The sequence below is a fragment of the Alligator mississippiensis genome, chromosome 4, assembly GCF_030867095.1.
Source record: "Alligator mississippiensis isolate rAllMis1 chromosome 4, rAllMis1, whole genome shotgun sequence".
Classification (NCBI taxonomy): domain Eukaryota; kingdom Metazoa; phylum Chordata; order Crocodylia; family Alligatoridae; genus Alligator; species Alligator mississippiensis.
Window position 1 is genome coordinate 188,906,630 of NC_081827.1, and position 14,574 is coordinate 188,921,203.

The 14,574-nt window shown below is 47.1% G+C and overlaps 1 protein-coding gene across 1 annotated transcript in view; it reads right to left on the reverse strand.

The window, feature by feature from the left end:
- Nucleotides 1–14,574, reverse strand: part of COL6A1 (collagen type VI alpha 1 chain) — an 80,931-nt gene that overhangs the window by 59,954 nt on the left and 6,403 nt on the right. Inside the window, exons 3-4 of the mRNA XM_006260987.4 lie at nucleotides 9,430–9,630; nucleotides 495–654 (exon numbers count right to left, since the gene is read on the reverse strand). Coding sequence (XP_006261049.1) covers nucleotides 495–654; nucleotides 9,430–9,630 — 361 coding nt within the window. The remainder of the gene's footprint in view (nucleotides 1–494; nucleotides 655–9,429; nucleotides 9,631–14,574) is intronic.

Genomic DNA, 14,574 nt, shown 5'->3' on the forward strand with positions numbered 1-14,574 from the left:
TGTCTGCTTGTCTCATCAAACTGCCACAGACAATCATTTTGAATCCAACTGAGTCAGGAACAGACAAAGAAAATTTCACCACCGTGTGCAAGCAATGCTAATCTGCATACAGAAACAGAGCAGCACAATATTTAGAGCTGGAAATTTCGTGAAAGATGGAGTGTCGGGGTGGGTGTTAGACTGAGGAATTTAATTTGGGATCATCCTCCATATTTGTCAAAGGTACAGAATCAAATTCCTGGTATAAACTTACATAAATCCATCAGTCCAGTATTTCAGATAGAAAATCTGAAGCTAAGACAAAAAGACCATACAGTGCCTGCCTTTTCTGCAATCATACAAAGGCTTTGAAGCCTCATAGGAAATGGGTTATTCTGAAGCAAAAAAAGGATTAACTGAACGCACTAAATAATATCCTGTTTCTGCTTTCATCCCCTGCAACTCTGCCTATAAAAGGATAATACCAGAATAAGGGCTTCAATTGAAATTCATACCAGATGGTCAGGCGAAATGGCCACAGAGAACACTTTAATCCCTAGATGTTTGGCTTCATTAGCAGCATCCTCTAGTCCTCCGCAAGGCTCCTTGTACCCCTCCAGGGGATGACCATCCGTCACCACAATCAGGTATTTATTCTCCTTGTGATTAGAACCACTGTGACAAGTCAAGATATTTGATTAACGTGAACAGTTTTGAGGAAAGTATTCAGTTTCTATTTGACACAAACTCACAATGTTATGTTGAATTAAGGTGGTGCCTGCAAAGACACTTATCTGGGTGGCACTGCTTCATTTGTGCCAGACAGATTCTAGGCCATGAGGAATATGGCTCTGGAAGAACAAACCTGGGAGATCAACATGAATACAGATTACAGCTGTTGGAGAAGCAGTGAAGGGGAGGGGAGAAATGTCTTTCTTTTTTACAGGCTGTGGTTCATTTTTAAGTGAGCAACACAGTATCAATATTTAAAACCGATGTCTTCATAAAAATTGGGCTCACTGAAGTTGTGCGTGTCCTGGAATGAGCCCATTTAATCACAGTGACTAGCAGCACTATACAAAGGCCAAATGAAAGGTCATGACATGACTTATCTTGCAAAACAAATGTAATAGAAAGGGGGTTTAGCATAGGATTATAATTTTATGGGCCAGGATTTAATACTTTTTCTAAGTCTATTTATAGAGAACTTGAAGTATTAAATATGCAAGAGTCCCACAGATCTTTGCTTTTCAGTTTCACTTTGCAGCTGGAGGCAGAAGCGATAAAGAGAAAGCAAATGCTACCTAAGTACAATTAAGCTTAGCTGCACAGGTAATGTCTATGTACCGAACAGCTTAACTTTCTACAAGAAAAACTTAGACTTAATAGATGTAGAGTGGAAAGGTTAGTAGACTAATTACAATTCTACAACAATTTCAGCAGCTAACTTCTAAATGAATCAGGGAGACATAGGGTTTGGGGATAGCTGTATCTTTGATATGGGAGTTTACTCTTTCCCACAAAGAATAGAAAACCTTTCACATATGGAATTTAACAACACAATTGTGCAGTTCCAGTTCAGGTTTCAAAAGTATCACAATAGATCCAACTAGCTTTGGGGGGGAGGAGGCATGGCCCAATAAATCAAATGAATATTGATCTTTAGACACAAAAATTAGTAGTAATACCACCCGTCACGTTATAATGACATAATAGCAAGCTTTTCTTGCCAAAGACAAGTGGAGCTGCTTTGGTTGCCAGTAATTCCTATAAGAATGAGGATTATGGACCACTGCGATGTGTTCAGTTGTAGGCTACAAAGCACACAGAACAAGGAACATGTCATGTATGAGCTATTGGGTAAACAGATGATCTCCAACTTTATTTCTAATAGTATGTGTGCAGTATAGAGCTCATCTATATGGGGGCACTCAGAAAAATGTAATCTAAATTGAGCTTTAAAGCTAATCAGTTACACTGCATTAAACCACTGTGTGGACACTTACTCAGAATGAATGTGGCTGACAGTCTCAAGCTAAACTGAATTAAGGCCATTTCTGTTCAGAATAAAAGTATCCACACAGGAGCTTAAAACAGTTTAAACTATCTTTCAGTTCATACCTTTTTGTTAATTAACTTTGACTTTTGAGGGCCTTGTTACACATTAATTTTAGGCAGCCCCTGGAGTTCTTAACCTTTTGTGTATTAACATTAACACTTGAAAAAATGTATGCACACTTTAAGCAGCTTAAAGTTACACCACTCAGGTTTATCTCTGATTTGTGCTACCCAGCTTATGGTCCATTAATGCAGGGGCGGGCAAAATATGGCCCGCAGGCCGGATACAATTCACCAGGCAATTTCATGTGGCCCACAGGCATGCACCAAATAATTGTACCACGCTCCCTTGTGCGTGGAAGAGCCCAGGCAGCATGCAGCTTCCAGGCAGGGCTGCTGCTGCCACTGCTGCAGCCAATGGGGGACCTGCTTGGCTTCCCCAGCATCCAGAGGCACCTCATCTCCTTACTGCAGCGCTTGCTCAGGGCAACAGATAGGGAAAGTAGCAGGGGTTGGGGGGGGAGCTGCAGCTGGGCAGGAGCGCAGAGCGTGGGGTTGGCAGGAATGTGGAGTCTGTGGTCAGGGGGGCAACGGGAATGCAGAGCCCACGTCCAGAGGGGCAGTGGGAGCACAGAGCTCAGGTGGGCAGGGTGTGGGTGTGAGGGAGGATGGGAGGTGGGTCCCACACACTCCCCCCCACCATGAGATACAGCCCCCACTGCTGGTGGCAGCAGTAGCAGGAGGTGGGTGCTGGGGGCCCTGATGGCCCATGCAGGCATTGCTGCCTGGTGGCACTTGGCTCTGGCCAGTGCTGCACGTGGCGGCAAGAAGCATAGCCAAGCCGGCCCACCTCTATCATGTGGGGCTCCCTGCAGTGCACATGCAGCTCCTAGAACTCACACAACACCAGGGGGAAGCCCCACGCAATGGAGCCAGCTGCCTTCCCCACCCCCAGCCATGCAGGTCCTAGGACTCTGCTGGGAAGTAGAGGGTAGGGCTCCTCTCCACTTCCAGTGGAGTCCTGGGACCTGCATGGCAGGGGGCAGGGAAGGCAGCTGGCTCCATTGTGTAGGGCTTCCCCCCGGTAGTACACGTGTGCCAGGAGCTGTACGCGTGGAACCATGTGCCACCAGGCAGCAGTGCCTGCATGGGCCATCAGCGCCCTGAGCTGCTGCTGCTTCTGCCGCTGCCGGTGAGAGCTGCGCAGAATGGGGGGAGAGTGTTGGGAGGGCCTCACACCCCCACCCTTCCTCACACCCTGTAACCCCCATGCACTCACAACCTGCTACCACAACCCCCCAGCATGCCCTATGAGTTATTATGCAGTCCCCTCTATATACAGTATGCAAACACAAATTATGACAAAAATATTTTTTGTAATAAAATTAAAATATGTATTGAAAATGTTTGACTTTTATTATATGATTTGGGGTTTTTATGGTTCCAAGGTGACAACCCTCCCATCCCAAAAGGAGTACTTCTGGGGACAAGAGGAGGGGCTTCCAGTGGCAAAGGTCAAGGCTTACGGGTGGGACTTCTGGTCCCAAGATGGTGAGCAGGGGATGAAGCACCTGTCGAGGGGTGGGGCTGCCCTTGCAGTTCTCAACACCAAAACTCATTAAGCGGCCTTCCAGCCAAAATAATTGCCCACCCCTGTATTAATGTGTGGCCACTTCTCAGAGATGAGCTGCTCAAATTGCAGTCCTCCGGCATCCCAGGATGAAGCGCCCCCTCCCTTAACCTCCTATTCTGTGTGGACAAACTTTCTACCCCCTGAACTCTATTGCTCAGAGGGTGGTTCTGGCACCAAGCCAACTCCCCTTCCCTTCCATGGGGGTGGAAACTTCCCACCCCCGGGGGTGCAACCCCGTACAAACAGCATACAGAGCACATACCAGCTAGTCATGTTGCAGGGCATGGACAGGTTCAAGAGTGGGGTCTAGGGGAGTTGGTGGGGGTGAACAAGTTAGGCGGCTAGATCATGTGCCCATGAGCTGGGGCTTCTTTCCTGGGGAATGGGCAGTAACTCCCCCAGAAGCGCCTTCTCTCACTGCTCCCATCCCCCAGCTACCCCAAGAAGTACAACCAGTTCTCCCTATTCCAATCCCAAATCCCAATTTATTAAAACATGAGACCTTGTTTAATTTACTTCCTCTTTATTTCATCTTCAATTCTTTCTTATTTTTATTTCTTTCTGTGTTATCCTTCAGCACCTCACTTCCTTCATTTCACCACCTTTCCCCCACCCCCATTCCACCTCCCACTTCATTATCAACCCCCATCCCATTAACTTTCTGTCTCCCAGCTTCATGTCCCTCCTTGTCCGCCAAAGCCATTTCTCACACACTTCCACCTACAGCAGGGATAGAAGGTTGTCCAAGCTCACTAGCCCCATAATGGCAACTTATAGCTGTAGCTCCTAGTCACGCCCCTGTTCACCAGCCCTCTACTGGCTCTGGTTCCAAACTTGAGCTAGCACTGACACCGATCAACATTTGCGCAGCTCAAAGTGCAGCATATAACAAGGCCCTGAGTGTTCCCCTGTAGACAAGCTCATACAAATGGATTCTCAGTAAGCTGGAATCTCTATTAGCTTTGTGCTCTACTTCTGTCAGTTCACAAATAAATCATCTGAGGAGCAGCAGCAAAGATGAAGTGGGAAGCCCTTAGATTTGGTTGGAAGTATTGCTGGGAAATCATTCTCCACCTGGTTAGGATTTTTTTCAGCAAAATAAATGTTATGGGAAGTGACATTTTCACTGGGCATTAGTACATCCAGTCAAAAAGCCTGAGTCTTTGCTGATTAGTCTAAACTGCAGAGATTAAACTGAGAAACAACTGGACACACATTTACTTTTGATTCAGGAAATCCAGACACATGCCTACAGTGTCTATGGTCAGAAGCTGGGAGGTGCTAGAACAAGGCTCTCTGGCACATAGCCAGCATGGGCTGTGTGCTTGCTTCCTCTTTCTGCTGCCCCAGATTTGGGGGGTCTCTGGGATTTCATAGAATTATAGAAGTAGGGTCAGAAGGGACTTTGTAGATCTTCAAGTCCGAACCCCTGCCTGGGCAGGAGAGAAACTGGGCTCAAGTGACCCCAGCCATGTAGGCATCGAGCCGCTTCTTAAAGACCCCCAGGGTACGGGCCAGCACCACTTCCCTTGGAAGTTGGTTCCAGATCCTAGCCGCCCTAACTGTGAAGTAGTTCCTACGGATGTCTAATCTGAACCTACTCTCCAACAACTTGTGGCCGTTATTTCTTGTTATCCCAGGGGGCGCTGGGGGAAACAAGGTCTCCCCCAAACCCTTCTGGTCCCCCCTAGTGAGTTTATAGATGGTCACCAGGTCCCCCCTCAGCCTTCTCTTGTGAAGGCTGAACAGGTTCAGGTCCTGTAGCCTCTCATTGTAGGGTCTGCCCTGCTGTCCCCAGATCATGCGGGTGGCCCTCCTCTGGACCCTCTCAGTGTTGTCCACATCCCTCTTGAAGTGGGGCAACCAGAACTGGACACAGTACTCCAACTGTGGCCTGACCAGTGTCGCGTAGAGGGGGAGGATCACCTCCTTGGCCCTGCTTGAGATGCACCTGTGGATGCACGATAGGGTCCTGTTAGCCCTGCCGACCATGACCTTGCATTGTCGGCCCATGTTCATCTTGGAGTCAGTGATGACTTCAATATCCCTTTCTGCCTCTGTGCTCTCAAGAAGGGAGTTTCCCATCTTATAAGTGTGTTGCCAGTTACTACTGCCCAAGTGCAGCACCCTGCACTTGTCCGTATTGAAACGCATCCTGTTTTTGTTAGCCCACCCCTGCAACCTATCCAGGTCTTTCTGCAGTCTTTCCCTCCCTACTAGCGTGCCCACCTCACCTCAGATTTTGGTATCATCAGCGAATTTGAACAGGTTGCTTTTCACCCCATCGTCCAAATCACTGATAAAGAAATTGAATAGCGCGGGCCCAAGGACCGAGCCCTGTGGGACTCCACTGCCCACTTCCCCCCAGGTTGAATATGACCCGTCCACCACCACCCTCTGAGTACGACCCTTCAGCCAATTAAAAATCCATCTGACCGTGTAGGCATCGATGCCACAGTCGCCTAGTTTTTTAATGAGGATGGGGTGAGAGACAGTGTCAAAGGCCTTGCTGAAGTCCAGAAAGACTACATGCACGGCGAAACCTGCATCCAATGCTTTTGTGATCTGTGACCTTTGCAGTCCAGACTCACAACAGTAGGACTCTACAGGGCTGCTCATCATTTCCTCTTCCTGCTTCCAGGTGCCTTTGGGATTTGTAGTCCCCAGTCATAGCCAGCAGTAAGTTTGAGCAGGGGAAGTGGTGTTTAACCCCCTTCCCTGGCCCCTGGCTCCTGGCCCCAGCCCCCAGCCGGGGTTTACCGGGGGGGGAGAAGGGGGAAGGGGGAGAAATCCCTGCCTCTCCTCCCCCGCCCCCAACCCTTCTCTGCCAGAGGAGAAAAGATAGCCCAGGGCTGGAAATCATGCTCAGATGCTGGAACTCTAATTTAACTTGAACCAGGAAGGGGTCTGGAACAGAAGTTTCATAAACCGGTTTGACCCAAATCAGTTAAGTCTCATACTCCGTTCAACCAGGTTTATTTTAAATGAGTTTCAGACATTTTGAGACTAGTTTATGTGCACTGAACTTATGTTCTGTTACATGTTTAAACCAGTTTCTGATCACTTAAACTGGTTTATGAGTAATGTCTATTCCTAGTCAAAAGATCTTATTATAAGAGGGTTTGTTTCTTTGGAAGGCCAAAAAGAACAAGTAGGACCTGAATTCTACATGCACATTGCTTTGAGTAATATTCCTGTTTCCAGGACCACCCCAACCACCTAGTTAACTATTTACTTGCTACTGAGCATTGATTAACAGTATTCTATTTAAAAAAACAGCAGTGAAATGCCTGCATTTCCTGATGGGTTCAACACAATGCTGATGGGAATCTCACCTCACACAATCAATTCCGCCAATTTTGTTGATAATGGCCTCACAGCCTATAACATACACCTTCTAGTTGGAGAGGTTGCTTCCTGCTGGGATTCCAGCCAAGTCTTAGCAGCAAAGGCTGCCAAGGCTGCACTAAAATGAGGGGAGGTGAATCCTTGTCTTGAGAGAGCCAAAAATAACACTTTTTTTGCCTCACTCCCTCCTCCCCATTTTGATCTAGAAAACACAGCAAACCTGCAAAGAAGCTGAAGAGTGTCTCCTCCTTCAACAGCAGTAGAACCTACCAAATGCAAGTTTTGTGACATCTTGGTCAGACTTGCAATGGTGGGAATCACCCTAGATCATCATGGCAATTCAGTATTCTTTCTGCCAATACCTTCAGCCCAGCTACTGCTAATGCAATGAGTTTCAGCTTCTAATTTCTCTCTCTTGGGTGACAAGGCTCTAGGCAGCCAATACTGGCTCAGAGTCTCTCACACCTTTCCTATAGTTCCATAGTTTCATAGTTGGTAGGGTCGGAAGGGACCCAAGCAGAGCATCTTGTCCAACCCCCTGCCATGTGCAGGTAAGGATGCTGGGGTCAAATGACCCCAGCTAGGTAGCTGTCTAGCCTCCTTTTGAAGACCCCCAGGGTAGGGGCGAGCACCACTTCCCTTGGAAGTTGGTTCCAGCTCCTAGCCACCCTGATAGTGAAGTAGTGCCTCCTGATGTCTAGCCTGAGCCACCTGATATCTAGCCTGATTGGGAAGCCTGAGGCACCACCAGAGAAGTTGGTTCAGGTGGTTGGAGGAATTCTGTCACACTATCATTTTAAGCTGTAGCCAGTGGTGGGCTCTCATGCATACAACTATGTGTAAATTGGATGTTCTGTTGCTAAGAGCTGTCCTTAAGACCAGTGCAAATTCAATCTCCTCTAGAGAATGAGGCTTGTCTCTCAGATATGTGGTTATCCCCTATCTATGTTTAGGTATCACTTGCTCACTCCCTGAACCACACAATGAAACAATCCCACCTTGCACCCAAGAATTCAGTAAGTTAGTGACTTAGTTTAAAGGTATTCTTATCCCTTTCTAGAACAAAGCAATTGTACAACAAATGTTAGCTCTGATCTGAGCTACTATTTCAGCCACAGGAAATGCATCAGCCCAGATTTGGAACACTGGTTGCAAGAAAAACAGCCTAAAATGTGGTATTTGTTACTGATGTTGATTCCCTCCTAAATTGGTTTGTGCCGCTGACCGCCTATCCTCCCTCCCAACCCTCATCCTTGTGACCCCTCCCTCCCAGAGTCCAGGAGAGCACAGAAAAGCACAAAAAATGAGGAGGGAAGTTAGGGAAACTGACCTTTTGGAAAGAAAAAGTGAAAAGTCTTAACAATTTCTAAAAACATACATTTGAAAAGTTTCAAACAAACATACATTGACTTAGTTTAAATTACTGCTTCGTCATCTTGAACCTTGCACATTGTAGGGCTATAGAAGTCCATGTTCTCATTACTGACATAGCAAATCTCCTTCTCCTACTGTTTGCTACTTTCACTTAGGTCTTATCTGCACCTCAGTCCCCAGACTGGAAATGGAGCTCCAGAAGTGAACCTTTCTATTTGGAAAACCATGTGTAAAACCAGGCCTTAGATTGCAAGCTGTCTAGGGGAAGGACCACCACTTTCTGTAGGTTCATATGGTAAGTAGCACAATGGATCCCAGTTAGAGTTTCAGGGAACTACAGTAAATTCAACAATGAAAATGAAGGATTTTAAGAGGAGGAATTTTCCACCCAGAAATGGAATCTTGAGACTCAACCCTATGAGAAGAGCCAAGAGCTTTCTAGCCGGTTTCTGGGGACAGGAGCCATGAGCAATGACCTCAGTTACATCTACTGAAGCAGCCCGAACAATTTCTCATTACAATTAAATGCAAGATCAATTTATTTTATCTGAAATTATATTTATTCAGAAGTACATTCAACTGATGGCACCCACAATGGATACACACGCACAATGGATAAAACATTTTTGCAGGTGCTGGAGACCAGTTTAAGCAAATTGAGACGAAGGAGAAAATATTTAGCTACTGTAGAGTGCCACTGCAGCAATAAAACTTACACCAGCTGAGGATCGCCCAGGGCTTTAAAGGAATGTTTTCGGCACAGAAGCCAAAAAATAAAACAAAAAAAAGAGCTGAGAGAAGTGAAAGGGAAAGCATGCGGTGGGCTATTATTGCTGAAATGAGACTACCAGGACCCACTGGGAACATTTTCAAACTTGCCCAGTGACACAGCACTAACAGAAGACAGCCGTATTGAGTACTGTGCCAGCAGATTAGCCAAGAATGACTGTGAACCAGAAAAAGACCAACCCTTTCCCTTTTCTACCCATCTGCAATGTCTTTCAAACATCATGCATAAGTACAGTCTTTTCACATACCTGATCAGCACCTCCTCAATCCCTCTCTTGATGGCACAGTCTGTGTAGGTGCCCTTCCCAATATACTTCACATCAGACACTCTCCTCTTCAGGTCATCCTTTTCATTGGGCATACGGGTGAGCCCTTTTATTAGCTGCACTTCATCACTGTAATGCAGAGCTCCAGCATTCCACACCAAGTTCCGGTCACATCGGTAATACCTGGAAAGATGAAGAGGGACATGTCATTCTCTGTGCCTATTTCTTCCATTACTCCAGCCAGGTCTCTCTCCCAGCCCCCTTTCCTAAGTCCTTCCACAGATCTCCTGCTTTTTTTCCTCTATAGGCCAATACCTAAAGAGTCTGTATAGACCCGCAGCTAAACATTTTGGCAACTGCAAAATCCTGCTGACTTACAGAGACTGCTTTTAATAATAACGCAGGTACTGAATCAGATTTTACTTGTCTTCCCTTTGTAAGCCCTTGTTTGGAGTCTGTATCCCATTGAATGGCAAGTGGCAAAGTATTAACAAACTGAGCCTTTGTGCCTTTCATGATGTAAGATATGTTTCCCAATTCTGTTTAACTTAACAGAAAAAGATAAAGGGGCGAATTAATCACTGGCTACAAGTAACACTGAGAAGGGAACACGACTTCATCAGTCTAGCAGATAAATGTGTAACAAGAAACAATGACTGGAAGCCGAAACTAGTAGGGCTGTACAAAACAGCACCGTTTCGTTTTGACTTCTGTTTTGCCATTTCAACAGAACGGTATTTCATTTCGAGTTTTGTTTTGTTTCGAAAGCACTGTTTCATTTTGTTTCGTCGAAACTTTCGCTGTTTCAATGCTTCACCAATAGGCTATAATGGGTAAACACAAAACTGCCTATAACTTTGTCATTTCTTGCCTGATTTGGATGAAACTTGCAGGGATGGTAGCCTCTTCCAAGGTCATGAAGCCTGCAAAATTTCAAGGAGATAGGTGAAGGGATTTTTGGGAAACTGCACCTCAAGCTGCTGACAAGCAAAACTCGTGACAAGTGTGACTGTGTGTGTGTTAAGGCCCAGCTGCTTTTCCGTCCCTCCCCCAGAGCACTGGGATTGCAAGGGACCTCAAGGAAGGATCACAGTCACTGGCCAACTACCCAATCAATATCAGAGCAGTCCTTCCCTGCTCTCCCCCACCCCATAGTTTCTGTTTCCCTGCAAGCAAGCCCAGCTTTGAAACTCATAACATTTTGAAACTTTTGAAACATTTCGAGCGCCCTCATTTCGTTTTGAGGCTGTTTTGAAGCCTTTCATTTCATTTCGATTTTGCTGTTTTAAGCTCAAAGTGAGTCAAAACAGTGGTGAATGAAACACTCAGCAAAATTTCACACAATCCTAGAAGTTAGACAGACTGAGACTACAAGTATGGCAAGGATTTTTAACAAATAGCAATGGGAGGGGGTTGAAAATACTGAAGGTTGTAGTGGACACAGGCCCTCTCAGAGGTCAAGAGAGGCCTGGGCCACTTCCATTTTTTAAGGCTCAAAATACAATGCAGCAATTTGTAATAAATGTTCCTTTTTATTTAATGTGCTTTTCTAGCTTTTTTCTTTTTCTTTCAATCCTGTCAGTGTATCTCTGTGTCTGTATGTATAACCTCATTTATACATAAAAGCCTGCTTGTATAACATCAAAAGTCTAAATTTGAGGCCCTCCGTGAATGAGAGGCCCAGGCCTCCTGGCCCCCCCGTGATAGGCCCTGAGTGGACACATCATCACTAGCAAATTTTAAGTCAAAAGGAGATTTTTTTTCTCAAAGATCTGGTCTAAGTCAAACAACCATTAAACCAGAGAAGCCTTACGGCCTGTGTTACTCAAGAGAGCAGACTTAGATGAGTATCATGGTCCCCTGTGGCTTTATTAGTTCCCTCTACACACTTTTCATGCTGAACCTGTTTCAGATTGCCATTGAAAATGACAAGTCTATTTTGTGTGCATAAATGGATATGGATATGCATGCATGTGCACGTGGGGGGGCGGGCCAGAAGTGCCATGATTATAAGGTGCCTGACATCTTAGCCAGAATGTATCAAGCTGCCATAACAAAAGCCTGAAAGAAAAGTCTTTACTCACCATCAGAATGCAAAGTCTCAAGTGAAAGAGATTTCAGAGACAGAAAGTAAAATAGGATAAAACATTTCATCTTTCTCCTCTTTCCCTTCTATATCCATGTTTTCCTCTTTGAGACTATCCATTCTTCTGCCCACACACATACATACACAACACTACATGTAAATCACTTGGACATCAATAGCTGCTAACCATCTTTCCTCCCCTCTTGTGATTCCAATACCTACTTTCTGTTATGTTGTGGAGTGTCGGGCACCTAGCTCCCCCCCAGGGCACCATCCATGCCACCCAGTGGATAAGCAGAGAGTATGCGCTGTAGCACAGGCACTTCATACTTACTGGCACTCTGGATGAGTGGGCTACAGCATCCTAGCATCCATGTGTGGCAAAACCCCACCACAATCGTGCCATGCATGTGACGTTAGGTTATTTTTAAAAGACACAGTGAGAGGTCTCTGAACATCCTGTTGAGGGCCCATCTTTGTTGATACAGTTTAGAGCACGTGAAAAAAAAAGCCTGGCTTACCAATACAGAGACTGATATCTGTCAATAAATTGGCCACAGGGACCAGGAATGCTGGAAATCCCAGCACAGGGTGGGCCAGAGCCTCCCCAGGTCTTTCAGGTGTTCTGCTTGTGTGCTAGACTAGAGAGGTTAAGCTGCCATTTAAGAACATGTTCATTTAGCAGAGGGAATCCAGGAAGAGATGGACATCATCCCCTACCCCACAGGAACAAAATCCTGAACCTCTTCTCCTGCTACCCTACAAGCCAAGTTCTCCCAAACCTAAGGACATGCTGCAGCAACCCCTCCCCTATGCCATCAAGCAGCTGACTGCCCTTTTTTCCAGGATCCCTCTCTTCCCCTCTGTGTTAACTGACACTCCATCCTACCATCCACCAGCATCTGCTTGCTCTATGCCTATTTTTGTGTCTGGTTCCCCTGAAGACCTTCTGCTTTATACATGGTCTCTACTGCTTCAGCTGTTCCCTGTGCCTTCCCAAACAGAGCCATTTTTTCCCCCACTTTGATTTGTATCCCTGCAGGACAAAACACAATCTCACTGATCTTGTCAAAAGGGAGACCAACAGGTTCTGCCATGACACTGTCTGCCTGGCTCCTCCCTACACCTTCTGCCATGCCTAAGATCTAGGTTGGAATGGCTTCAGCTGGTTGTGGGGGGCTGGCAGAGGTCCCCCCAAGGTCCCCCAGCCCCCCTGACCTCCACCTGCTCCCCCAGCCCTTCCCCCATGGCTGTCCCTGCCTGCCCTAGCGGTACTTTAAAGAAAAGCCCCATTGCTCACTGGGTCCTGCTGGGCAGGGGGCGATCCCTACTGCCCCCCACTGCCCCATGCTGCACGGGAGCTCTGCACAAGCCCCCTGACTCCCCTGACTCCCCAGCCCCCCACAGGTGCCCCGCCCAGGCCAGCTCCAGCCCTTTAAGAAATAAAAAAAAGCCGAGAAAAGCCCCGGGACTCACCGCTCCTGCAGCAGCCTCAGGGCTTCGGAGGCTCGTGCAGAGCCCCCCATGTGGCACAGGGCAGTGGGGGGCAGCAGGGATTGCCCCCCTGTCGTCAGCAGTGGTGAGTGCGGGGGAGGTTTCAGGGGTTTTTTTCTTAAAGGGCTGGAGTTGGCCCGGCCACAGCAACCATGGGGGGCTGGGGGAGTGAGGGGGGCGGGGGACTCATGCAGAGCCCCCCCCCATGCAGCATGGGGCAGTGGGGGGCAGCAGGGATCGCCCCCCGCCCAGCAGCACCTGGTGTGCACCGGGGCTTTTTTTTTAACAAGAGCCAGGAGCTGGGGTGGGCAGCGCAGGGCAGGGCAGCCATCGCCGGGCTGGGAGAGCAGGCTGGGGATGGGCCTGGCCTGGCTGATTTGGAGATTTGGCCAAATTGAATCGGGACAGCGATTCAAATCACTGAATCGAATCACTGTCCCCCGAATCGGCTGAATCTGAAGCGAATGCTAGCTGCTTCACACAGGCCTAACTTTCACTCCAAAAACAAGCTTTCCCTCCACCTTTTAGCATTAAGCATGGCTAGAGGGTTACAGTGTGAGGTTCTCGCAGGGCTAACAGTGGGGTTTCTGTCAATCCAAGTGAACTCTAACAAGCACCTTAAGAACTTTTTCAACAGTCTTCTGTCAGTTTCCTGCAGAGCTGCCTGCAAGGAACCTGGGAGATGAATGGAGATTGCAGGAGGAAAGAGATCGGAAGAGGTGCTAGATGTCAGTCTGTGTATGCATGGCTGAAATGTTAGCTGCAGGTGCAGCACCTCTATAAATAATCCTCCTAAAAAAGGGCCAGGTTACAAGCATGGAGTCCTCCTGCATTTTACTCGACATGTGGTACGCAAAACTCCATAGGGCCTAATTCCTCAGCCTATAGTTTGTGCAATCACTCATGCTTTGGTAAAATCTAAAAGGTTGCATGCTACAGCTTCTCCACACATTCTGCACAGGAGAAAAAGCTTGCTTATATCAGTCATCTGCTTATGCCTCCAAGGAATGCTTGGCAAGTGTATGGCCCCGAAGAGCCAAAACCCAACTGAGAAATCCCTGTAGGAATCCCACAGATTTTAACTAAAATCTCTGATGAGAGTCATGGGGGTTGTAAAGCCATCTGCCAGGATCCCTTGCTGCTTTTCAGTGTTCCCACTGATTGGGCTGTGCAGATGCAGTCATCAGGGAAGAAGACCAAGTCAGCCTGGGCAAGAGGGTGACAGGGTCAGATTCTTGCAGAACTGCCCAGAAGGAGTTTGGGAGGCTGTGACAAGACGAATAAAGAAAGCTGGAAGTCAGAATAAGAAGAAGGCTGATGAAGGGAAAAGATACCCAGGGGAGGACAAAACATGGGAAGGGAAAGGTTAGAAGTGGCAGGAGCAAGAAAAGAGACTCCCATCACCTCTGCTGGGAATACTGAATAGGGAGAATCTGAGGAAAGCCTCCATAAAAGAGAATCTGTTTGTATGGGGAGTGAAGGGAAAAGAAAGCCTCTGAGACTGACAGGTGAAGTACTGGTAAGATGCAGTGATGCTGCACAGAATG